The sequence below is a fragment of the Lepus europaeus genome, chromosome 6 (assembly GCF_033115175.1).
Source record: "Lepus europaeus isolate LE1 chromosome 6, mLepTim1.pri, whole genome shotgun sequence".
Classification (NCBI taxonomy): Eukaryota; Metazoa; Chordata; class Mammalia; order Lagomorpha; family Leporidae; genus Lepus; species Lepus europaeus.
Genome location: NC_084832.1, coordinates 119531587 through 119558975, shown reverse-complemented (window position 1 = coordinate 119558975; position 27389 = coordinate 119531587). Strand labels below are relative to the sequence as shown.

The window sequence follows — 27389 nt, the reverse complement described above, 5'->3', positions numbered from 1 at the left end:
GGAGCGGGGTCCCTCAAAGTCTGGGCCACAAACCACCGACACCAGAATTGCTTCGGATGCAGATTTTTTTCTCCTTGATCAAAAACCTAGGACGCAACTGAAATTTCCGAGATTTTTAAAATGAAGTCTGAGAATAATTCTGGTGGGGAAAAAAAAATCAAAGAACACATCTGAAACCACACGGAACCTATCTAAAGGCACTGGGGATCGTCAACAAATGAAAAATAAGAAAGGGACAAGATGGGAAGAGCTGCAGGGAGATCCCCAGAGCGGAGTAACCGTCAAGACCCCCTGTCTCGGAGGGGACAGACGACCTGCTATGATGCCATCCATCTGCTCCAGCGCCGCCGCCAACATGTCACTTGCGTCACTCATCATTTTCTTAGGCGTCAAGGGCAAACTCCACCCGAGATCTGGAAAAAACAAAAAGAATGGTGGTATCATTACATCCTGCAAATGATGCAGGCTGCCTAGTGGGTTTGCTAATGCAACTTCAAATTATAACTCTCTTTAGCACTTAAAGTCGGAGTGAGAATTTTGTAGGCAGTGCAGCTGAATTAAGGGAGTCATTTAATAAGCTGTAGCAGATCTACTGAGCAGGTAGCAAGCATCACATGCTGTACCTGTATGAGTTAATCAAAGCACACTCAGCTACTGCTCTCCCCAGTTGTTTAAAATCCAGGAAAATGCCTTCCATGCTATACTTTAAAAAAAAAAAAAAGATTGACAGAGAGAGATCTCCCAACAGCTGGTTCACTCCCCAAATGCCAGCAACAGGGGACTGGGCCAGGACCAAAGTTAGCACCTGGGAACTCCATGCTGGTCTCCCACACAGGTGGCAGGGACCCAAGCACCTGAGTCACCACTGCTGCCTCCCAGGGCTGCATGAGCAGGAAGCTGGAGGCAGGAGCAGGAGCGGGAACAGGTCCCAGGTATTTGGGCGAGGGACTCGAGGAGCTCAGGGACTCTGCACGGGGACTCATAGAGGCCTGCAGAAACCTGCAGACGGCCCTGAGCAGTGCTGGGGGGACAACACCTCCGTCTCTCTGCAACAGCTCCAGCCAATCTCATCTTAATTGTGCTTTTCCCCACTCTCCACATGAAGATTTAGTTCAATATCACACACAGTCTGGACTGGTTTCAGGACCACTCCCGCGGATAGCAAAATCTACAGATGCTCACTCATGCCCTTCCATAAAATGGCAGAGTATTCGCACATAACCCATCAAGTTCTCTTGCCTACTGTAAGGCACCTCTGGAGGGCTGGCACTGTGGTGCAGTGGGCTAAGCCTCCACCTGTGCTTTCAGCATCCCATATGGGATTCAGGCTGCTGCTCTTCTGATCCAGCTCTCTGCTAATGGACTAGGAAAGCAGCGGAAGATGGTCCAAGTGCTTGGGCCAATGCACCCACGTGGGAGACCCAGAAGAAGCTCCTGGATTCAGATCACCCCAGCAGATAGAAGACCTTTTTCTGTGTCTCTCCCTCTATCTAACTCTGCTTCTCAAATAAACAAATAAAATCTTTTAAAAAATCATCTCTAGGTTACTATGAAACCTAACCCCAATACATGCTATATAAGCAACTGTTAGTGGAGACACCATCTCAGAGCACCAGTTCAAGTCTGGGCCGCTCCATTCTTGATCCAGATTCTTGATTATGTACCTGGGAAGGCAGTAGAAGACAGCCCAAGTGCTTGGGCCTCTGCCACCCCTGGGAGAGTAACCCGGATGGAGTTACAGGCTCCTGGCTTCTGCCTGGCCCAGTCCTGGCTGTCAATGTGGGCATTTGAGAAGTGAACCAGCAGACTGAATCTCCCTCCCTCCATCTCTCCCTCTCTCCCTCTCTTCCTCTCTGTCACTTCTGTCTTTCAAATGAATGAATGAACCTATGGGAAACAAGGACTAGAAAGAGTCTACATATGTTCAGCACAGACATAGCTCTTTTTCCAAATGTTTTTTTGTTCAGTGGTTGGTTTGGTTTGCAGATACAGAGGGGGTGACGGTGCTACACACTCCCATACCCCCACACTCCCACCTATTGCTATTCTACACTGTAACAACAACATCATGCACTGAACTATCAGGAAGTGATCCCTGTAGATTTACATAAATTACCCATGATCCTTCATCACAATACCACCTCTATAAAATGGATCCAACTCAATTCATTTCATAAACAAGGACCGAAGGTGCCTGACTGCTTGCAAGGAAGCATAGCAAGTTAATCCAGCAATGACCAGTGTTTAACCCAGGTCTACCCGACTTCTACTCTGAGAGTGAATTTCTGTCTACCTGGTCCTTTCTCAAGGGAAGCTTTCTGTTGAAACTGTCTCACAATCTACTTATGGTCTGACCTGCCATAAATATATTGAAATTGTGCTTGCAAAAAATTTGATCGTTCACAGGACAAAGTCAAGATAATGGGACTTTTCAACATCAATCAATCCACGCATTCCAGGCATGAGGCTAAGCCTCCACGCAGCCTCCCAACAGGCCCGAGTGAGGCAGTCACTACACGTTAGACTCTGCGGCAGAGCAGGCACCTGGGAAATGGAGGGCGGCTGTCCCGCAGAAACCTTTGTTCTCTGTTTCCAAGCAGCCAGAGCTCACTCCTCCACTTTATTGTCACAAATACATTTATAGCTCTGGTATCAGCTTCTTGCATCAGTTCTCCACTGCACACCCATTCTAATAAAATACCACAGACACTGCTGTGAAATGCTGCTTTGATTTTTCTTTAAATGACAGCTTACAGGAAGAGCAAGCACGTAGCTAATGTGCAAAACACTTCAAAAATAAGTCTATGCTTGGATCTGACAGTTTTGCCTTAAGACTTCTTAGGACTTTATTCACTTCAGAAGGTGCAACCTGTCACCACCACTTCATGCGGAAATTCTACCACACAGAAATACTCAAGACATGTCTTTACTGTCACCCCAAAACCAGGCTGCCACCAGCTGGGTCAGGAACCTCACTCACACCTCAGTGCACATTCAGAGAGGCGGGGCACTGACGTCACCACCACACTTCAGGCTGGAAAAGTCAAAATGTAAAAGCTGAGAGCACAAAGGAGTAAGCAGCAAGTGTGCAGGCCCCAAATTTATATAATTCAGTGGCCTGCATTCTCTTTCATTTCCTAAGTAGTGTTCACGGAGGGGTCTTCAAAAATTTTTGCAAAAAGGCATATTACAAAAAATTACAGATTTTAAAATTTTCTGTGCACTGATTTACCTTTTAATCTGACTTTCCAAGAACTTTCTGAAATCCTCCCATACACATTTACACACAAGTAGACATAAAACAGAGACAACTGCCATGCTCGGCCGTGTCGGCCGTTAACACGGAACTATCAACACAACACAGTGATTCCCTCACATAATTGGTTGCTCACTGAATCAGAAAAAGAAATGGGTGTCCCTGTTAGCAGCTGTATTTCGTGCAGAACATAAACGTTTGTTAAGTGTGACAGGTGTCATTTCCTTCTTTTGGGTACTTTCAACAAGGCATTCAAGGGCTATGACACGGAGGCCTGAGACTGTCTATATCATGCCCATTCCAGTGGTGCAGAATCTGCTTAAAAAAAAAAAAAAAAAACACACAATGGTATTGGGGAGGGAGGCATGCTGTGGCACGGCAGGTTAAGCCATGGCTTACGATGCCCACATCCCATGTTGGAGCACCAGTTTGACTCTTGGCTACTCTGCTTCTGATCCAGCTTCCCACTATCGGGCATTCTAGAAAACAGCAAATGAAGGTCCAAGTATTTGGGCCCCTGCTGCCCACCTGGGAGGCCCAGGTGGAGTTCCAGGCTCCTGGATTCAGCCTGGCCCAGCCATGGCTGTGACAGAGGTTTGGAGAGTGAACCAGTGGATGGAAGATCTCACTGTGTCTCTCTCCCTCTCTCTCCCTTTAACTCTGCCTTTCAAATAAATATTTAAAAAATGTTTTCAGTTTATTTGAGACAATCTTTTGTTTGCTATAATAACAATAGGACAATGTTAAATTTCTGTAAAAGTTTGTAGGTGCATTCTCCCAATCTCTGTATTTATCCTGTGGAGGCCTACATGTAATAGTAAAGGGAAGACAGTGAAAAGTGAGTAGGAATTGTACACATAACAGGCAAAGGTGGTGAGTGCTAAGGGTGAAGACGGAGGATGACAAAGGGCACCGCTTAGAGGGGCTCCAAAATTAAACAGCTGGTCAGGAGTCAAAGGGCTCCCTAATAATTTACATCTGGTAGTCTAGGTCAGTGGTATGACAGTGTAGAAGTGTAGAAGTCCCACAAATCCAGAAAACAACAAGAGCGGTGAGGACACGAACACACACTTAACAGAAAAGCAAATACTTTCAACCAATGAAAATGAGGGCACCTCAAATATTTTGTGCAATGAAAAAATTTTGTGCAATTAAAAGATTAATTTTGGTACAAAAAGTTTTGAAATCCATATATAACTTTTTCATAACACATAGTTTCCATACACTTTTGAAGATCCTTTGTATCTATGGTTTCAGAATTTTGTAGGATTGTAAAAAGAGACTAAAGCAATATATGTATTATATATGTAATGTATGAGTATATACTTAATTGGTTTATATATTAATTATGTATTTAAACTTTTACTTATCTTTATTGATTTTGTTTGAGAGAGAAGGAAAGATCATTCCCATCTGGTAGTTCACTTCCCAGACACCTGCAAATACCTAGGGTGGGCTAGGCTGAGGCTGAGGCTGGGGCTGGGAGCCAGGAACTCATTCCAGGTCACCTCCGTGGGTGGCAGGAGCCCAACCACCTACACCATCATCACTGCCTCACCGATCCGCGCTGGCAGGAAGCTGGAATTGGAAGCAGAGCCGAGCCTTGAACCCAGGTACTCCACTACGGGCTGCAGCGGTCCCAACTAGTGACTTCACTACCGGGTCAAACGTCACCCCTACTGTAAATACATATTGACTACTTATACTTGTGTATTTTCTGGAAATACGAACAGCTTCAATATAACTATACAAGAAGAAAAAAAGGGCATAGCCATGGCCAAGTCTTTCATTTAGGTGATAAACTCAGAAATGCTTCATGTTCCATTACTAAAAATAACAAAACAAGATGTTCAGCACTAGTAACAGTAGACCAGATTCTACTGTAAACTGTTGTGCAGACAGTGATACAAAATGCTGAATAAAATATAAAAGCTTTTTTTTTTTTTTTTTGAACAACACTAGAGGGCAACTAAAAGCAGGAGGAAACCATTGGGAAATCAACTCTTGAAAAAAAGGGGCCACAATGGGTAAGATTGGTAGCTATACAACTTGCACTGGCGGGCTCCCCAAATCCTTGTGATGCAGAGTGCAAAGTCTCTAAGTCACTAAATTGTGCTGTTACTAAGGACTAAAAGAAGTAAAATTCTTACATTATACACAAAGATATTTAAGACCAACTCAGGGTAGACTGTGATAAGAATATATACTGTAATCCACTAAAACTATAAAGACCTGCAAATAGCCAGCTGAGCCGAAATGCAATACTGACAACATCTTCAATTTTATTAATCCGTCGGAAGGCAGTAATAGTGGAACAGGGGATGACAGGACAAAGAAAAGTCAAATGCCCAGATTTCAGGCTTCAGCAGAATGATATAAAAATTACATTAAATATAAACAGAACAAATACAAATAACAGTCAGGGAACACCACACTCCTAAAAGAAGCAAACAAGCAAAAACACCCAGCTATACGCTGCTAACATGGTTATACTTTAAAGACACATAAAAGGATGAAAAGTGAGATCCCACACACAGTAAGCACAGGAAAAAGGAGGTAGTTATAACAATACAGGAAAAACAACTTCAAGTCAAGAAGTGCTACTAGGAAGAAAGAGGAACGCTTTGTAATGAAAAGCCTTCATTCATCAGGAAGCCATAACAAACAAAAAATGTCTTTGCAATGAATAAGACAGCTTCAAAATACACAGAGCAAATACTGACAGGAGTAAGAGGTAATGAGCCAAATTTGGTCCGCTTATGTTTAATGTAATTGTCAATATGGCTAGATTTCAGTCTACTATCCTGCCATTTTTTCTGTTTGTCTCTGCCACCATTTCTTCCTCCTCTTTAACCTTCTCTTGGATTGGTAGACAGGTAAGGAAAAAGGCAGTAATACAGAAGATTCCAGCAATACTATCAACCATCTCAACATAACCCAGTTTACAGAACAAAACACCCAAATGCAAAATATTAATTGTTTTCTTTTATTTTTAAACAAGCAATATTTTTTTTGACAGGCAGAATGGACAATAAGAGAGAGAGACAGAGAGAAAGGTCTTCCTTTGCCGTTGGTTCACCCTCCAATGGCCGCTTTGGCCGGCGCGTGGTGCTGATCCGAAGGCAGGAGCCAGGTGCTTCTCCTGGTCTCCCATGGGGTACAGGGCCCAAGCACTTGGGCCATCCTCCACTGCACTCCCAGGCCCCAGCAGAGAGCTGGCCTGGAAGAGGGGCAACCGGGACAGAATCTGGCGCCCCAACCAGGACTAGAACCTGGTGTGCCGGCGCCGCAAGGCGGAGGGTTAGCCTATTGAGCCGTGGTGCCGGCCCAAACAAGCAATATTATTTTCAAGCCTCCATGTTATACTCACCAGGGTAAGCCATATGTGTAAAGCCACAAAACAAGTATCAATAAACTTGAAATGGATTTCTACACTTGATCTTAGCCAAAAGGCCGAGAAGTAAAGAGTAAAAACCACAATCGGCAGTGGTTCTTAGAGAATTTCCATATTTATTAAAATTCTGCCTTGCCCATGCTTTGAGCTATTTTAGAGGCAGCCTTAAACTTAGACAGCATCTGTGCTGATAAAGCTATGTTAATTTTCAGGGTGTGGTCGAAGGACTTTTAAAATTGGAAAGGCTAAATATAAGGCCTAAGGAAACTCAGGCTGCAGGTTTTCTGAGATACTCAAAAACATTTCCAGGAGAAAGATTTCCTGGGCTTTCTCATATAGAGCAAATTGTGATCCATAAAACCTACAATGGTTCCAATAATCACCAGATGATTAAGCTCCACACAGTGGTAGCCTGTGATAATTATTTTATTTTAAAAATATTTATTGTTTATTTGAAAGGCAGAGAGAGAGAGAGAGAGAGCTTCCACCTGCTGGTTCACTCCCCAAAGGTCACAACGGCTGAGGCAGTCAGAAGCCAGGAGCTCCATCCTGGTCTCCCACATGGGTGATCAATGACATGGAAGCCAAGCCTCTGTCCTTTGGAGAGGTAGCTGTTATCCTTCCCAAAATCGTTTCCTTCAATAAGTCATTCAAACAAGTGCGCGCACCTTAGAAATAAACAGAATCTGGAAATAAATCTGCTACCTTGTCGGAGGTACTGAAGGCTGAGGTTTTAATTTTCTAAATGGGTTTGGCCACTCCAAATACTGCAGTACAGTCAGCAGTTTCCTGGACAGGCTAAGAATGAAAACAAGGGGAGCTGGGTCTTCTAAGCCCTTCATTTTGGATCTCAGGTGCACAGTAACAGGATTATTCATTATCCCTGAGTCAGGGCATATTGTCATTACAGGTCTCTGCAAGGCCTACTTACCACCCTCCACTTATCTATTTAGTCCTTTTATAAAGATGATTTCATTTCTAATTCCTAGCAATCATCTTTATTCCTAACTTTTAAAATCTGAGGTTGAATTTACATACAGGATAATTTAAGGTATTTTATGAAAATTAGAACTAAAAGACAAAGCGCAAAAAATTTTTTGAGACTGAATATGCAAGGACTCTTCAAAAATTCTTGGAAGTGCACATTATGGAAAACCTATGCATGGATCTCAAACTTCTGTCCAACAAAATAAGATCTTTTCATTCCACTTTCCATTAATTTTCTGAAGGGCTCACCTACAGTGAAATGCACACACCTTAAATGTACAGTCTGCGTTTTTTTGTTTTTAGAGTAGAAAAGGTTTATTTGAGAAGGGATTCTAAGAAGGACCGACAGAGAGTGCAGGAAACAAAGGAAACAAAACAAAGATGGAAATTCATAGATGGTGCTGCGCGCATCCCATATCCAAGTACCAGTTCAAGCTCCAGTCGCACCAGTTCAAGTCCTGGCTGCAACACTTCCAATCCAGCTCCTGCTAATGTGCCTGGGAAAGCAGCTGAGGATGGCCCATGTCCTTGGTGTCCTGCACCCATTTGGGAGACCCGGAAGAAGCTCCTGGCTCTTGGCTTGTTGTGGTCTTCTTGGGGAGGGAATCAGAGGATGGAAGACCTCTCTGTCTCTGTGTAACTCTGACTTTCGAAATAAATACATAAATCTTTTTCTTTTTAAATTTACAGCCAGACTGAATTTATTCAAACAAAATAAATTCGCAGAGGTGGGTGACCAACTGCCCATGTGTACACTGATGGAATACGTGGCAGAAGGCCTAAATAAATCTTTATAAACTAAATAAATCAACCTCTGAAAGTCTTACCAAAGCAGTTACTTGGGGCAAGATTCCTAAACGATGGTTAAGGACTAAAAAGGAAAAAAAAAAGGGTCCAACAGTGGTACATGTTGATACACAGAGGTACTCCAAAAATTTCACAGAAAAAGGAAAAGAGAAATTAAGTTTATTTTATTTTGGTACAAAAAAATGTTGACACCCATGCTTTTGCCTAATAGGTATTTATCAGGAATTCTGGAAGACCTTATCCTTTGCATGGATCTCCAACTTTATGCACCCAAATAAACTCACCTTTTAATGGCATTTTCCGCACACATTCTAAGCACCCCTGTATTTCATACTTGGTCAGGACCTATTTAGAGCAGATCTGAACGAAGGAAAATACTATGGAAAGTTCCAGCAATGGGTGTGGTGGCAAAGGCCTGGCAGAAAACCACCGCTTTCTGTAAGGTTGCTAACGAACAGAGAGGTTTTAGGTCAGGCAAGCTGCCCGGTCCTTCCGTGAAGAGAAAGGCTCGAGGGAAAAGAGCAAGTAGGTGTGAAAATGAACTTGGAACTTCTTGCCCAAGGCAGAATCAACTCGCTGATGATGGCCGAAAGCTGGGCTGGGGGGCTGCCCCGGGGGCATGTGGGCGTCATGTAAACAGAACCCCTCATTCACACCTCTCACCAGGTTAAGGATTTACACAGACTTTTCCAACATAAGGGCCAACACAACCTTAGGCCAGATGAACTGCCCTAAGGATGGACAGCCGGGATAGGAGAACAAGAGGGTGAGGCAGCCGCTGGGGGCCACCAGCTCAGAGGTTCGGCAGCAGCAGCATCACCAGGAGCTAGTTAGAGATGCAAACCCTTGGACTCTACCCCACCCCTACGGAGTCACAAACCCCAGGGGCAGGGCCAGCCAGCTGTGCTTTTCCAAGTCCTCCAGGGATTAGGACAGGCACTCAACCACTGTGCTAACCTAATTCAAGCTAAGTTTCTGCAAACGCACCACTGATCGGAGAGACAGGGACTCGCAGACACAAGTTGCTGCAGCCAGTGCTTCATTCCCCAGAAAGGCCCACAAGGGCTGTGGCTGGGAACCCAGTCACCCACGTGGGTGGCAGAGACTCAACTACTTGAGCCATATCACCTGCTGTCTCTCAGGACCTGCTTTACCAGGAAGCTGGAACCAGGAGCCAGAGCCAAGAGTGGGAGCCACGCACTGTGATTCGGGACGCAAGCATCCCAAATGACAACTTAATCACTAGCCCAAACACCCACTTTCATGCTACAGAAAGAATTTTTGAATCTCAGGCATGGTTTTTTTCCTAATATGGATTTTTTCTCCTGAATGTTTTGAAGACTTCTCAAAAGCATTATTTCAAAAAATATTTTTGCAAGGCCAGTGCTGTAGCAGCAACCTGCAGTGCCAGCATTCCAGGACGCCAGTTTGAGTCCTGGCTGCTCCACTTTTGATCTAGCTCCCTGCTAAGGAGCCTGGGAAAGCAGCAGAAGATGGCCCAAGTGCTTGGGCCCCTGCACCCACGTGGGAGATTTGGAAGAAGCTCCAGGTTCCTGGCTCCTGCTTTGGCCTGTCCCAGCTGTGTCTGCAGAGGTCATTTGGGGGTGAACATGCAGACAGAAGATTTCTCTGTCTCTCCCTCACTCTTCCGTAACTCTTTCAAATAAATAAATCTTTAAGAAAATATTTTGCACCAGCACCAAAATAAATTTATCTTTTAGTTTCATTCTGCATCGACTTTTTGGCACAGCAGCTACGAAAGGGCAGCCTTTCCTCCTTGGGACAACACTCCTGGCCCAGATGGGGTGGGAACTGGCTTCCAAGGCAAACAAAGGCAGAATTCCTCTCCCCATGCCTCTGTTTCTTACTTCTGATCCAAAAATAACAGTTCGGAAGAAGCAATTCAGGCTTTGACTTGAGAAATCTGTCCCTTTGAAACTCAGCCACTAAGTGCCCAGGTCAGCAGCATCGTGGCGGGGCTCACGTCCACTCTCCTCTCTGCATTGCATCTGTCACTGTCTGTTTTCTCTTCCTCACGCCATTTCTCCTCCTACTGCTCTCACACCCCTAGAAAATTCAGCATCTCTTGAAAAGAGCAAAATCCTAAGAAGTGGAGACTGGGGACAGCAGAAGCATTAAACAGAAAGCATGGGAGGAACCCGGGGTGATTTTTAATGTTATCATCTATCTATATATTTTTTTAATTGGTCAAACTATAAGACTGAGGACATAATTGGAAATGTGAGCACAGGCTGAGGATGTGACATTAAGGAATTATTTTAATGTTTAAAGATGTATTTATTTACACATGTATTTGAGGGGGGAGAGAGAGCAAGCTCCCCTCTCCATCTGTTCACTACCCAAATGACCACAATGGCTGGGACCAGAGACGGGAGTGCGATCCAGGTCTCCAGTGCAGGTGGCGGGAACCCAGTTTCTTGAGCCATCCTTACTGCCGCCCAGCGTGCCCACTGGTGGGAAGCTGGAATGAGGAACAAGAGCCTTGAAATGGAACCCAAGTAGTCAGGTAGAGGATGCAGACAACTTAGCCACCAAACACCTGCTCCGGGACTACTATGAAGTTACTGATGAGGCTACATAGTTATCTTTTCGACCCCTTCTCCTTTAGAGATGGGTAGCTAAGTATTCATGGACGAAATGATAGGACATCGGAATTTACTTTAAAATCAAGCAGAAGGGAACAAATGTAAAAATGCAGATAAAAACAAGATTAGCCATTAGCTGATACTTGTTGAAAATGGATGAGAAGTACCTGGGGGTACATTATACTATCCATCTTCATTTTTTTTTCCATTTTTTTTATGTTTTCCATAATAAAGTATTTAAGTTTTGTCATCCACATTTCTAAACTACAGAATTCTGAAATACCCTCTAACTTGGATATCCTGCCTCAAATATTTGACTTTTCTATTGTAACATCAAGCACACTAAGGGAGCACTAAATATTGACCAACCAAATGATACACTTGCTGTTTTAACCTAACCACCCACACCAACACAAACACGCACATGTGCGCCGCACCCTCAGAACGGGGAACAGCCTGTCTCAGATAAGCATAAAATCCATACTAATGAGAGCAGCTTAGCAAGAGTGACTTCTCTGCTTCCCCAGAGGAAGAGCCACAAACCAGGAAAGGGCCAAGCATGCAGGCATTCATGGAAATGAAGCAGCGGCAGGAAACAGAGCAAGAAAAAGAAAAGGAGCCCCAGCGGTGTCTGCTACTGATTCAGGAATGAAGAGCTTCAGGCTGCTGATCCCACGAGCCGGGCTCCTTGCTCACTCCCTGGACAAAGCACGCCGTGGCTCCCGAAAACCCGCTGTGTACTAATGTCAAGGGGGTTTCATTCCCTTGGGATCAGCCAAGAGAACGCCCCATTTCTCCACATCCACTCTCAGCAGCTACATTGTGACACATGGGAAAGTTACAACTTTGCCCAAGGCCACTCAACATGTGGGAGTTGGGACCCGCCTCAGGGCACAGCAGGCTGGGCTGCCGCCTGCGATACCATCATCCTATATACGTGCTGGTTTGAGTCCTGGCTGCACCACTTTCAATCCAGCTCCCTGCTAATGTCCCGGGAAGCAGTACAAGATGGCCTAAGTACTTGGATCCCTGCCACCCACATGGGAGATTCGAATGGAGTTCTAGGCTCCTAGCCCAGTCCTGGACATGGTGGCTGTTTAGGGAGTGAATCAAAAGATGGAAGAATTCATTCTCTCTCTCTCTCTCTGCCTTTCAAATAAAAAATAAAAAAAAAATTTTTAAAGTGAGAGTTGGCCCAAGACTCATCCAGTATGTATTTATCCAACAGCAATTACACCTCGACTGGGATCACCAACCTTGATCTTCCGCATACATTTCTAACCCAGAGTGTGAACCACATACAAGACACCCGTGGCTGGCTCCTGTTAGCACGCTACCTGACCCGCCCTTCTCTGCACAGGCCTGCTCTCCTTCCTCCGTGCCACCTCGGGTCCTGCTCCTGCACCTGCCCTGCTTGGACAACCCTCCTCTCTCCCGGCCCAGGCATCCTGTCCTCCCAGACCTTGCTGCCTCCACCACAGCCCTCACTTCACAGTGCTTGTGCCCTTGGCTGAGCTGTGAGTGCCCTGCAAACAGCGCATTTCTGTCTCTGCATTGCGCTACCTAGTAGGGCAACCAAATGTCTGTGGCACGGTGACATTTCCCAGTGGATACACACACACACACACACACTGATGTCATTCATGGCTTCTGCAGCTTCCTTAGTCCCTCTTTGAGCTAGTATTGCCACCTCCCACCTAGCTATATAAGACAGAAACCGACTTCCTGACCTTGAATTTTTAAGAAAACTTTGGATAAGTTTGACCATTGTTTTCAGTCATGCTCCCCGCAAGCTTTATAAGATTTATTTATTTATGCAATTGAAAGAGTACAGTGATGTAGGGAGAGACACAGAGAGAGGTATTTTCCATCCTCTGGTTCACTCCCCAGGAGCCTAGAAGTCTATCCTGGTTTCCCATGTGGGCGGTAGGGACCCAAGCACTTGTGCCATCCTCCACTGGTTTCCCAGGCACATTAGCAGGGAGCTGGATCAGAAGCAGGACAGCAGGGGCTCAGATGTGGGATGCTGGCATCGCAAGCCATGGCTTTAACACACTGCACCACACCAGCTTCAGGTCCAGAATCTTACAAAGTGGAATTTCATGCACTAGAAGATACAGGTGAGCCACACTCACTGTGCTGCCATACAACGCTATCTGTCATGCGGTGACCAGGATTCAGCTCCTCACATTCATGTATTTAAACTCCTAATCTTGGAGCAATGGATTAACGTTGGAGACTTGATCTCAATTAAGGTATTGGAAAGTAGGGCCTTGGGAAAGCAATTGGGAGGACTCTCTGTCTCTGAAATAGATATTCTTAAAAGTAGATTGACTGAGGGCCTTCTACCACCATACGCTGGCAACTCAATTTTATTTTTTTATTAATTTTTACAGAGACTCAATTCACGATGGAGAAGAAAGAACGAAGGGGCAAAGGCCAGGCCTTCCCCAGAGATGACAGGGATGGCAGTGCGGCAGAGGGCACTCTGGACAGGTGTCTTGGGAGCAGGTGCGTACATTACTGTGGGTGGGAACAGCCACGGATCCCAGCAGCAGAGAAGGGACCCAGGGGGTCAGGAAACCCCACCAACTGAGGAGTGAGGGTCAGGTCTGCTCCCTTCCCACACATTACAAAACGATGGAAATAATCCAATAGCCCCCGTGATCACGGCACTGTACTCAACTGAGAAAGGGTGACACAAAGTCCATTTCTGGATGTATAAGACAAGTGTCAGTTCCAATCTCACATGTCAACGACTTAACACGTCCAGTGACAATACATCCCAGCAGCAAAAGGAGTGGAACTTCTGACCCACTTTCACTAGACCAATAAAACCTACATATTTTGTGTTAAAATCTCCTGTCTGTCATTCATACCTGGGCAAAAGCTCTCTGTATTAAAAACAAAACCTGGAAGCAACTTTCTAGGACACATCGATCGGGAAGAGTCACAGCAACCGTGGGCAAAGGAGACAGTTCCGTGGGGACTAAGTCTAAAAATCATTGTGAAAACTAAAGTGCCTGTTTCTGCTGGTTTCCATCTCAGTCAGGCATTGGTTATGCTCTTGGTAGTCTCGCCAGTGGAACGTCCATGTTTCTTGTTCTTTGATAGCATACCTAGACTCACTTGTCCTGATGTGTTTCTGGCTACTGCAGGAAAAACAATGAACACCAGAGCTGGGAAATAATGCTATTGGAAGTGCAAGAAACCTTCACCTAGCTGTTCACCACGAAAACACAAAATACCACGGGGAAGTGCTGTGCAGTCCATGGGCACCGACTCCGGAATCATGGGAACAGCGTGCTTCTGGTCACTCACATTTCCCTAGAGGTGAATGGCGTGCGTGGCCACCAGCGGGGCACGGGCTGCAGGAAGGGGGGATGACAGATAAAGAAGGCCAAGAACTACTTCCCGCCAGGGCCAGCAAACCTCAGCCTCTCGGCAAAACCTGGCCCCTATCTGTTTTCGTGAAATTTCATGGCAGTGAGAGCGGCACTCTCTCACTTGTGCGAGCAGAGCTGGGCGGCTGTGACCCGCAAAGCTGGAGAAGTTTACCATCTGGCTCCAAGCAGAGCAATTTTCCAGCCCTTGCCCTAACTGGCCGGTGCCTGGACCGTTATTTATAGAAGAACTATTATGTACCAAGCCCTATTCCAAGAGATGAGGATCTAGCAAAAAAGAAAAGAGAAAATACAAGTAAACAAGGAAAAGAAAAAATAATTAAAGTTCTTCCTCTGATGGGACATCCATTCTAATGGCAAAAAAGACTATTCTGAAATACACACGATGGTTCAGACAGTCGCGTCCCATGTTGGAGGATCTTGAGTTCAAGTCCCGGCTCTGCTTCCAAGTCCAGCTTCCTGCTCAGGAGCACCCTGGGAGGCAGCAGGTGATGGCTCAAGCACTTGGATCCTTGCCAGGCATGTGGACTGAATTCCCAACCACTAGCTTCAGCCTGGCCAGCCCTGGCTGTTACAAGCATTTGAAGAGTAAACAAGCAGGTGGGAGAGTACTCTCACTCTCTCACTAAAAAAAACTATCTCCACTAATTAATGCTATACTTAAATACATATGGTAAATATGGTGTGTGTGTGTGTATATATATATATATATATATATATATATATATATATTACAACAGATACCAAGTGAATATAAAATATATAATATAGGACAGGTGTTTGCTCTACTGGATAAGTGGTTAAGATTTCTAGATCTCACTTCAGAGTGCATGGGCTTGACGCTCGACTGTGGCTCCGGCTAAGGACCCTGGGAGGCAGCGCTGATGGTTCATGAAATGGGGCTCCTGCCACTCATGTGGGAGATCCAGACGGAGTGCCCAGCTCCTGACTTTGGCCCCAGCTGGGGTGTCACTGCAGGCTTTCAGGCACTGAACCAAGCAAATGAAAGAGGGCTTTCTCTGCTCTTCAAATACATGAATAATTAATTTTTTACACAGTTCATGGAAAAACAAAATTTTAAATATGCATTGCTTCTGGGCCTCTTGGCTAAGATCAAGTGTAAAAACGCATGTCTGTACATTTATATCTAACAGTAAACAAATCACATGTGTTAAGTTATAATCCGCAGAGAGAACAAAGTACAGCCCTGAACTGCTGGTTCCAAACCCCAGCCTGCAGAGTACTTTTTGCACCCAGAAAAACAAGGAGGCAGGCGGAGCTGTGAAGGCAGCATCCAGGGGGACTGCACCTGCTGCCCTTTGCACTAAAGCCTGATGGCGCATGTGGATCTTACACGTAGCACCCATGTGCTCTGGGCAAGTCCCCCAGGTAAAGCCGTGACCACTTGTGTAGGGGCTCCCCCGGCTCTCGCAAACCTGTTACCAGGTACCGTGTGGAACAACTGGTTATCCACAAGATGCCCCATTCGCCCAGGAAACAGTGTCTCTGGTCCATCTGCCAGGTGGGCTCACTTACACGGGCCCAAGGAATAGTCTCTCTAACAGGATGGAACCTCGTAAACACTCCAGCCCCACTCTTCATATTGCCAGTGCCTGGCTTTTCACAGTGATCTCTAAAGGTTTATTTTTATTTTATTTATTTTTTATTTTTTAATTTGTTGCTTCGAGAGGTAGAGTTACAGAGAGAGGGAGAGACAGAGAGAGAGGCCCTCCATCTGCTGGTTCACTCTCCAAATGCAGGGCCCATTCAAAGCCAGGAGCCAGGAGCTTCTTCTGGGTCCCCTACAAGGGTGCAGGGGCCCTAGCATGTAGGGCATCCTGCAATGCTTTCCCAGCCCATAGCAAGGAGCTGGATTGGAAGTGGAGCAGCCCCATATGGGTTGCCAGCACTACAGGCAGAGGTTTAGCCTACTATGCCACAGTGCCAGCCCCAGACCTCTAAAGGTTTGACTGCTTATGCCCCTCAACACCCAGTTCTCCGTCAGTCACCACCAGGCACACTCTGCAGCTCTGCACACAAGGACAGCACATTAACAGATCTGCTGGCTCTTTCCTCTCATAGGTCATCAATCGAGTTTTTGTTCTCATTTCAATACAAGTTCTGGTAAATCACAGCTTTCGGAAGGATGGGGGTTGGGGGAGGCAGAGCAGAAAACCAGAATCAAGTACTTGTGCTGACTTCTTAGCGGGACTCTGAAAGCTTGCTTTTATCACAGCTGTAAGCTGAATGGCTTGGGCAGGGTTACCAGAAGCACCTAATCAAGGCTCCCCACACTGTACTACATCTGGTTGAAGGAGTTCTCGAAACTGACACGGGTCAATTCACACATTTACTCGTGCACAGCCCGATCCATACACTTACTCACACCCACACCTTATATTCAAAGGCTACTCTTCATTCACCTCCCACGTACCAGATAGCAATGCAGGCAACAAGGCCCATCTTCCGTTTCTACACTTCCTACTCAATGCTCTCCAACCCCTGGGCCTGGTCAGGGCAGTGCACCTGCCAGAGGCACACCTTTTCCCCGGCCAAGTGCACCATCTCTCTCACTTTGAAGCAGCAACCCCAAACTTGAGTTCATTTGAAGTGACCAAGCCTACACTCTACTTAACGTGGTATTCGCTTGAGCTTAAAAAGAAGGCTGGGGATTAACACACTCCGTGTTTCCATCTCTGTGCAGCCACCCAGACAGAATGTCTCGGATTCATCTTCATCTCAAGGAAGCATCCATCCCTGCCTTCGGGTGGACAGTCACAGAGCTAAGAATGTACTTTTCCCCACGAGCCTCCCGGCTGGGTCTTGCTTTCAACGTACCAAGCACGGACAGAGAGAGCTGGGCTGGCTCCACTTCAAAGGCCTGCCGTCTAATCTTAACTGGGTGTTTCCTGTTACTCAAGAATCCGCCCTTTCATCATGAGTCCCCTCCCTGTTGCATTTCTCATTATCTCCAAAAGTGCCTGGGAAATGTGCCCCTTTCCACTCCTGCCCACTCCTAATCTTAGCAAGCTGCTGCAGAAGGCAGCCCCTGAGAACACCAGCGGCAAAGCTCGGGTTCCTGTGCACCTTGCCTTCTGTCCTAGGAAAACTCTACAACCTTTAATTTTTTTTTAAGTTTGTTTAAGAGATACAGACAGACAGCGCTCTCCCATCTACTAGTTCATTCCCCCAAATGCCTGTCATGGCCAGGACTGAGCCAGATCTAAAGTCAGGAGCCAAGATCTCAATCCAGTCTCCCATGCGGCTGGCAGGAACCTGGTTATCTGAGCCATCACCACTGCCTCCTGGGATCTGCAACAGCAGGAAGCTGGAGTCAGGAGCCAGAGCCAGGAATGGAACCCAGGTGCCCTCACGTGGGGCGTGGTGCTCTTAACAAGCGCCCTAATTCCTGGCGTTTATTCTTCATTGTAACCCAAGCTTTCAATCACTTTCTCAAATCCGCAGTCTCTTCCATTCTGCCTGCTTCTGCTCCACCAGTAACACTGCTGGAAAAAAATCTCTGGACCTAAGAGTTTCAGCCAAAAAAAAAAAAAAAAAAAAAAAAACAAAACCAGAAACTTCTCAAAGACTTTCTCTCATTCTCAAGTTACAGACCCAGCTCTGACACCTCAAAATCACACCCTCGAAGAGAGTGGTTCCCACCTCTCCCTGCTCCAGGGCCCACTCCAATCTGGCTGCTATCCCCAACCTTTGCCCCCACAAAAGCCATCCAAGATCTTCATTCCTTGAAGAAGTCAACAAGGCTACAAAGTGGCAGAGAAGGGATTTGGGGGAAGAAAAAAAAAACAAACAAACCTAGAAACAAGCTAAATGTTCATCATCGGGACTCTCCACAAGTGCTTGTAACACTGAATTTCTGAAAATCTGGGGGAAGAAAGCACAGAAATAGTTACATTTTAAAAATCCTTTCCTGGGGGCCAGCGTTGTGGTGCACTGGATCAAGAAACTGCCTGCAAAGTCAGCATTCCGTTTGAGCGCTGGTTCAAGTCCCGGCTGCTCCGCTCCCGGATGCAGCTCCCTGCTAATGCACCTGGGAAAGCAGCATAAGATGGCCCAAGTGCTTGGGCCTCTGCCCCCCAAGGGAACGACCTGGATGGAGTTCCAGGTTCCTGGCTTCAGTCTGGCCCAGCCCCAGTCATGGTAGCAATTTGAAGAATGAACCAGCGGGCGGAAGATCTCTCTAGCTCTCTCTGTAACTCTGCCTTTCAAATAAATAAATCTTAAAAAAAAAAAAAAAAATCCCCTCCTGTCCAACACAATTACCCTTTAAAACAATGGAGACAAGGGCATAAAAAGGCAAGAGTGGGGGAGGGAGGATCAGAGTGGGGGGAAAGCAATGAAGAAGAACAAAAGTAAATAAAAGCTAATTAATATTAAGTGCTTAGGACACAAGTAACACAGAGCAACTCTATGTTTACATGTTTTTCTAGAATAGGAACCTGAGGCTTGGAAAGGTTAAAGCATCCCTCCACGTTACTTCCACACATTTTACCTCTGTCCATGAGATGATGGGCGAGACCGGGACACAGCTGTGGCCATGGCTGGGGAGGAGGGGCCTGAGTCTCTGCTAAGGTCACTGGGCTATCTGGCAGCAGTCAGCAAGAACAGGAATGTCCAACACCCCTTACCCTGGCTTGCGGCTGTCACCTTCCTCCACCAGCCCCATCTCTTCTGGACGAGGAAACACCTGAGATTTGAGTCTACAAGCACTGGGCTCAAGCAAGTTGCATCTCCCTTGTCTGCAGCAGCAAGCCAGACACATCCACACCTCCTGTCACCTCTGTAACCCAGGATAATCGCCCGAATCCAGGAGCAAACACATCATCACCACAGTGCACACTGGGTCGTAAGTGGGTGTGAGAATACTCCGCTCAACTTGTGAGTGACGGCTCTGCACTGCTCACCCCATACGTTCAGCCCCTGAGGACAAGTGGACACATCCTTCCAGCTTCTTCCTATTCTAGAATCCGCCACAAGCTGGCATTTGGTTCCCACGCCACCTCTCTGCCAGGGCGGGCAAGCATGTTGCAGGGTATCCCCTCCTCTCTCGCCCACTATGCAATCAAACACAAGCTTGGAATGCCAGTTTTTGCCTCCCAAGAACTTTCCTGAAAACAGGCAGCCAAAGGAATTTTTCAACAGCTTGTTGAATTTCCTGCATTTGAGAAAAAACCTTAGAACTGAAGAATTGGGATTCTAAGAGATGAAAAGTGTGCAGAGGCTCCCAAGTGTGGAAGTGAATGTGGCGAGACCCTCATGCTCAGGACCACTCTGCTCCACACCTTACTAGGATCTCTCTGCAGGAACAGCAGTGTTCAATGGCTGGCTCTCCTATCAATCATTCATCAGAGGCGGGCTTTACGGTACAGCAGGTTAAGCCACTGCTTGGGTCACCCTCATGCAGTATCAAAGTGCCAGTTTGGGTCCTGGGTCCTTTCCTTCTGATCCTATTTCCTACTATCACATCTGGGAAGCAGTGGATGATGGCTCAAGTGCTTGGGCCCCTGCTCCCCACAAGGAGACCCAGGAGTTCCTGGCTCCTGGTTTAAGCCTTGCCCAGTCCTGGCTATTGTGGGCATTTGAGGAGTGGGCCAGAGTATAGATCTTCCTCTCCCTCTCCATCCCTCTGCCCTTCAAATAAATAAATAAACCTATGAAAAATGGTTTATTCATTGGTGAGTGAACCAAATCAAGACGGATCTCTCAGACAGCTTACTTACATGGAATGAATGTAAAACAGTAACTTGGGGGCCGGCACTGTGGCATAGTAGGTTAAGCCTCTGCCTATTGCACCAGTATCCCATATGGGAGCCTGTTCGAACCCTGGCTGCTCCACTTGCAACTCAGCTCCCCGCTGATGATTCGGGAAGGCAGCAGAAGATGGCCCAAGTGTTTGGGCTCCTGTACCCATGTGGCAGACCCAGAGGCAACTCCTGGCTCCTGGCTTCGAATCAGCCTAGCTCCCGTCATTGCACCCATTTCCAGAGTGGACCAGCAGCTAGATCTCTATCTCTCCCTCTGTCTGTCTGTAACTCTGCCTCTCAAATAAATAAATACATCTTTAAAAACAACAACAGGGGTCGGCACCATGGCACAGCGGGTTAAAGCCCTGGCCTGAAGCGCCGGCATCCCATATGGGCACTGGTTCTAGTCCTGGCTGCTTCTCTTCTGATCCAGCTCTCTGCTGTGGCCTAGGGAATGCAGTGGAGGATGGCCTAAGTCCTTGGGCCCCTGTACCCACGTAGGAAACCTGGAGGAAGCTCCTGGCTCCTCACTTCGGATCAGCACAGCTCTGGCCGTTGCAGCCATCTGGGGAGTGAATCAGTAGGTGGAAGACCTCTCTCTCTCTCTGTCTCTACCTCTCTAACTCTGTCTTTCAAATAAATAAAATAAATCTTTAAACAACAACAACAAAACAGTGACTTGGTTAATCAGTCTAGTGAATACCACTAATACCATTCATTCCTCCTTTCAGTTCGTAAGGAATTTTTCCATTTATTCAAGTTCAATAAATGAGTAGCAACTGTCACTGTGCAGTTGTTGAAAATAAATCTTCAGAATATTTATTTCAAAAGAATCTTGATGGTTCTGGTTACATAACTCTTCTCTTTTGAAGTGAAGCCAGTCCTAGCTCATTAAAAAAAATGAAATTAAATCCCCCCGAGGGAAAGATGGGAGTACATCCCAGGCTGCATCTTTGTTCCTTTTACTGCGTGCAATGTGCACCTGACAAATGAGCAGAAAGTCCCACAGGTAGCCCTGCTCTACGCATTCACGCAACGAGGCCAACGGGCCCAGCGGCGCCCTAGAATTCTGGCAGCAAGGCAGAACCAGGCAGGAAGTCCAGGACATTCATGTATCCATGAGGAAGCTGAAGTCCCACATGGCTGCACGGGGGCTTCCCAAGTGAAAGGCCCCGGTGCCAGACAAAAAGCATCTACTCCAGATCAGACAGATCCATTCCATCTGATCTCGTCAGAGAGGAGGAACAAAAGAGAGGCTGTACCTCGGTGCTCAGGAGCCTAGGACAGCACGCGCCAGGCCCAATGACACCTGACGTGCTTGGGAGCAGGGAGTGGCCCCCGTTGGAACCAACTCCAACCACACTGGAGTCCAAGCACCACTGGCTTTCCAAGGCTAACTGCTACTGACGCTCACCTGTGGGTAGTGGAAGCAGCTGAACTGTGAGCCCCTCCTAAATCCCCAGGGTGAACACCTCCTGCCCCATACCTTAGAATGTAACCCCAGGGGGCTGCCACTGTGGCATAACGGGGAAAGCCACTGCCTGTGGTACCAGCATCCCACATGGGTGCCAGTTCAAGTCCTGGCTGCTCCATCTCTTATCCAACTCTCCGCTAATGGCCTGGGAAAAGCAGTGGGGGATGGCCAAGTATTTGGGCCCCTGCACCCATGTGGGAGACCTGGAAGAAGCTCCAGAATCCTGGCTTTGAGCTGTTGAGACCATCTGGGGAGTGAACCAGTAGATGGAAGATTCTTTCTCTCTCTCTCTGTAACTCTGTCTTTCAAATAAAAACAAAAAAAAAAGTAACCCAATATGGACACAGGGTCTGGACAGAGATGGTCAGGCTCAGTGAGACCACTGTCATGGTCCAACACCACTGGAGTCCTTGTAAGAGCGACATCTGAACGGAGACACACATGGAAAGCAGACGATGTAAGGACAAAAGAGGAAGATGGGCATCACCAAGCCAAGGAGAGGAGCCTGGAACAGGTCCTTCCCTGCAAGGGACAGAACCCAGTCACCATTTCCAGCATCCAGAACTTTCCAGAGGGCAACCAGCCTAAAACATGCAGTTAGCACTCCAGATAGACAATCGTCTGCTGGCTGGGGTACAATCTTGGCAGTGACAACACCCAGCCAGCTGCCCTGCGCAGCCCAGGAATGAACACTGTACACGAATTCAGCCGAATGCAGCATACCCATCACGAGAGACATTTAGAAAGCGATCACCTGCCCCCAGATTCAAATTCTATCCCTACTGGGGGATCTGGCCATGATCTCCAGAGTTTAAATTTTAAAAAAGGAGGGGAAAAAAAAACACCAAACATTCAACATTGAGTGCAAAAACAAGGAACAAAGGTGAGCATTTAGTCCAGCAGTTAGGACATATGCATCCCCCAGCAGAACCTGAATCTGAACCGTGGCTCAGGCTCTGGCTAATGCGGACCCTGAGAGGCAACAGTGATGGCTCACTGATGGCTCAGGTAACTGGGTTCATGCCACCCACAGGGGAGAACTGGGCTGAGTTCCCAGATTCCAGCTTCAGCGTGGTCCCCTCCTGTTCAAACACCACTGTAAGCATTTGAAGAGTCAAACAGGGGATGGGCGCTCTATCGCTTTCTCTGTCTCTCCACCTCTCTAATAAATAACATCTTTTAAAAAACTACAGCTGCCCCCAAATCAAAGAGAAAATCATAAGTCATGCAAACTCGTAGGCCTGCTTCTTCAGAGAGGTGTACATGCTGGGATCCTGGCACAGAGCATGGAGACATACCACGTCTACATCAAAGCACCCTAATGATTGATGAAGCGTTCTATACCAACAACGAAACTGCTTAACAGAATGTTCGATCCAAATTTTCATAGGATGACTCACGCCTACTAAGAGCTAGGCCTCCTCCCACCTCTTCTGTTGCCGCCAGGTCTCAAATACTTCCAGCCACGTCCACAAGAGCAAACATGTCACAGAAGGAATGCCGTGGCTCTTGGATGAGTCAGAGGCTCCCCTCCCCCGGGGCAAAACCACAGCAGTCTGGGTGCTCTAAGTGCTGGCTCCAAAAGTGGGTGCTAGCAGCCAGAGGCATTCTAGACGATGAGCCACACACGCTCATCTCCAACGCGAAGGGCAGCCCCTAGCACGCAGCGTGGATAAAGACACAACTCCACGGTTACCTTACTTGTGCAAGGAACAGCTTCTCCAGGTTCGCGTGAAAGCCCTTCCTACTACACGAGCATCCCCAAACCACTGGGCCACCAGAGATTTCTAGAAGCTGCCGTTGCTCTTCTGCTTCTAAATGGGACAAGCAGATCCATGTTAAGCTTGAGGCAAAAGCTCAAGGCCACCAGGTGGATGGCGCATGTCCTGCAAGGACAAGGATATACAGCCCAGCTCCAAGCCCACAGTCCGCTGGAGGGACACCCGTGTTTTGATTCATACACTACGTACGAGCAGTCATCCTAGGGACTATTTTTAAAAAAGCAACCAAGGGGAACATCTGCCAGCTTCCATCCTCACAGAAATGCCACCCGAGTGTGCCACATTCACTGCTTCTCCTGGACAGCCTGGGGATGCAGGATGCAGGCCTAGCACGACCTCAGTGCAGGGCGCGGGTTTAAACACTGTTAGTTCAGGAGGTGCAACAGCCAGAGGGGAAGAACTCCCACTGAGGCCGGAGCCGTGTCACCCAGGGCCCCTCTGTGCCATTTAAAGATGATCCTACAAGCAGAAGTCTTATGCACACCAGTGACTTGACTGGCTTTGTGTTTCTAAAACAAAACAGAACATTCTGGAAGAGACATGCATTTATAAAGAGTACCAGAGAGGGAGCGGGCTTGTGAGGGGAGGGGCGAGGGGCATGAGTTCAGCCTCAGAGCGAAGACTTCCACAAAGCAGTGGGTGAGATGCTCTCTGGTACGTGTTGGTACCAGAATGCAATATGCCCAGGCCAGCACTGTGGTGCAGTGGGTTAAGACACCGCCTGCAGCGCCAGCATCCCACACGAGCACTGGTTCAAGGCCCAGCTGCTCCCTTTAAAGCACCTGAGAAGATAGGGAATGATGGGCCCCTGCCACGCCCAGCCCACTGTCGAGGCCATCTGGGGAGTGAACCAGCAGATGGAAGATCTCTTTCTCTCGGTCTCTGTCATTCTACCTTTTAAATAAATAAAATAAATCATAAAAAAAGAGAGGATGTGGTACTCCATCCCTTGTTTTTGTTTGTTTGTTTGTTTGTTTGTTTGTTTGTTTTAGCAAAATCTGAGAGATGTGACTTTGGTCAGCGTTCTAGAAGCATAGCACCAGCCACTGGATGTAAGATTTGCAGGTCTCAAGGCATCTTCTCCATGCCACAGCTTTGGCCCCGCCTCCCGGGTATCTGTGGTGAGAACAGCTGCCCTGAGAGCAAAGAAAGCTCAGGAGAAAGGGAAAGGGGGGAGTCACGGCCTCCCTGTCCTGACCGCACGGTCTGCTTCCATCACGCTGAGAGAGTCTGGTGAATCCAAACACCGCATTCACCAACAGCAGACTCTCAGACTGTGGTGCCCGGATCAGTGCATGGTGAGAGGCTGTAAGGACTGCCCGTTCTCAGGCCCCACCCAGACCAAATGCATCACAAGTCTTGAGGCTGGGACCCCAAAACCAGAGTTTTAACAAGTTCTCCAGGTGACTGTAATGCACACTCAAGTGTAAGAACCACCAACAACCATCAGTGGGATTTATTTACAGTTATTACCATAATTTCTGTTTCTGTTAAAATTTCCTTGGCATTTCAAAATTGTAACCATCGTGCAGATAAAGCTCCCCTGCCTTGGGTCTCCCTTTTGGATCTCACACTCTCCCACGAGGCAGACACCAGTCTGTCTCCATTAGCCTGAACTTGACCCATAGCCTATACTTAATTATTTTCACTTTACTTGAAAGGTAGAGAGACACGGAGACACACAGAGAGAGACAGAGTTCTTCCATCTACTGGTGCACTTCCCTAAATGCCTGTGGCAGCCAGGGCTGGGCCAGGCTGAAGCCAAGAGGCCAGAACTTGATCTGGGTCTCCGAAGTGGGTGAAAGAGACCACAGTACTTGAGCCATCACCTGTTGGCTCCTAGGGTGCGCATTAGCACTGAGCCAGGTCTCAAAACCAGCCGCTCAGATATGGGACACTGGTATCCCAAAAGGCATCTTAACTGCTAGGCCAAATGGCCAGCCCACCACACTGAAATCTGATTATCTGAGGCCGGCATTGCGGCACAGCAGGTTAAGCCACCTGCTTAACCTGCCAGCCTTTCTTACGGGCAGTGGTTTCAGTCCCGGCTGCTCCACTTCCAATACAGCTCCGTACCAATGTGCCTGGGAAAGCAGCAGAGGATGGCCCAAGTGCTTTTAAGATTGGGATGGAGTTCCATGCTCAGGCTTGGCCCAGCCCAGCCCCAGCCATTGCTGCTATCTAGGGAGTGAACCAGCAGATGGAAAATTCTCTCTCTCTCTGTCGCTCCCTCCTCTCTCTGTAACTCTGCCTTTCAAATAAATGAATAAATCTTTAAAAAAAAAAAGAAATGAAATCTGATTGTTGTGGCTGTAGCTGACACTCCTCTTCACAGCCACAACAGGCGTGGGTTAACTGTTTCTCGGGTTAACAGGGCGCTGAGCTGAATGCTAAAGTCAAACAGAAGAGCTTGCCTTGTTCCTAACCTGGGTGCCACCTCTTTCACGTGTTCTGTGGGCTGTAAAATTGAAAGACAACTCCATCACTCCTCACACGCTCACTGAGATTCAGTGCACGAGTACGTGGACAACTCTCTCATCACTGGGTCTTCCTCAGCTCAGACGGATGAAATGGATTTCCCCTCCCCCAAAGCTGTTTATCGTTTCATTTCAGTCTGGATTCCTGCGGCCTATTTCTCTTAACCTTACTTGTCTGTTAAATTGTCAAAGTTTACATGTGATCTTCGGCAAAATTTAAACACAGAATTGTAGATGCAAACAGCAAACATCAAAACAGCAGTCACACAGCAGATGACATTATTTAACTAGTATCCTGTTGTGTCATAGCCAGAAAGCTTCCGAGCCTTAGTTCAGTCTACTCCTCCCCCAGTGCCCCTCCTACCAAGGGGACATGTGGCCACCGCCTTTCTCCACACCCAAAGATGCCTGCAGACCGAGTCACTGTCAGAACAGTTACCACCAAGCACCTTACATACCACAGGCAGAAGGAAGTCAAGAGACAAGCGATTTTTTAATACTGCTGCAAGGGAAGTGGCCAAAAACAAAAAGAGACAAGCTTGTTCCCTAAATTAGCACTGAGGCTTTGTCAAAACAATCTGCACAGATATTTATCTTGCCAAAAACGTGCAAATCTGTCTTTAAAAATTACGCCTATTAAATTTTTGCAGTCCTTTCTAAACTAAGCTGTGTTATGGAAACACATGGGAGTACATGTGCATGCACACACCCACACCCACATGCACACACCCACACCCACACACACCCACACAAACACCCCCATGCACACACACACACACACTCACACACCCCCATGCAAACACCCACACACACACTCACACACACCCCCACACAAACACACACACACACACCCTGAAGCCTAGGGAAATTACTAACCCTGGATGATTCAAATGCAGACTCTTTTATTTCTAAAATTGGATAATGAAATTGCCAAATTCCATCTCAGATTCATCTTCCCCAATTTTTTTTTTTTTTTTTGAAAGCAGAGAGAGAGAGAGAGACAGACAGCCACACAAAAACACAGAGGCTTTCTTCTGTCTCTTGGTTCACTCTCCAGATGCCTACAACAGGCTGGTGCTGAGCCAGATCAAAGCAAGGAACTCAACGTTGGTCTCCCAAATGGGTGGTGTGGACACAAGCACTTGAGCCATTACTTGCTGCTTCGCAGGGTATACATCAGCAAGTAGCTGGCAAAGGAGCTGCGACTGCAACCCAGACATCCCAATGCGGGATGCGGGTGTCCCAAGCTACACTAAACACCTGCCACCTCTGAGACTCATTTTCAAGGGGATAATTTTAATATATGCTCATGGACAGCAAATAAATTGGTGTATTCTGGCTCACAGCACATTTTTTTCAATAAATATATAATTTACATATGTTATAATAGTACATACAGATATACAGTTGCACAAGCTTTGACAAATACACATGGCCA

At 47.0% G+C, this 27389-nt stretch overlaps 1 protein-coding gene and 1 pseudogene across 8 annotated transcripts in view; both read right to left on the bottom strand.

Moving 5' to 3' along the window:
- PPFIBP1 (PPFIA binding protein 1) overlaps positions 1–27389 on the bottom strand; it is a 180300-nt gene that overhangs the window by 63222 nt on the left and 89689 nt on the right. For all 8 annotated transcript variants that reach the window (XM_062194982.1, XM_062194984.1, XM_062194989.1 and 5 more), the window contains exon 3: positions 315–413. In XM_062194982.1, coding sequence (XP_062050966.1) covers positions 315–378 — 64 coding nt within the window. In that variant the 5' untranslated portion in view covers positions 379–413. The remainder of the gene's footprint in view (positions 1–314; positions 414–27389) is intronic.
- Positions 6553–6721, bottom strand: LOC133762602 (U2 spliceosomal RNA; annotated as a pseudogene).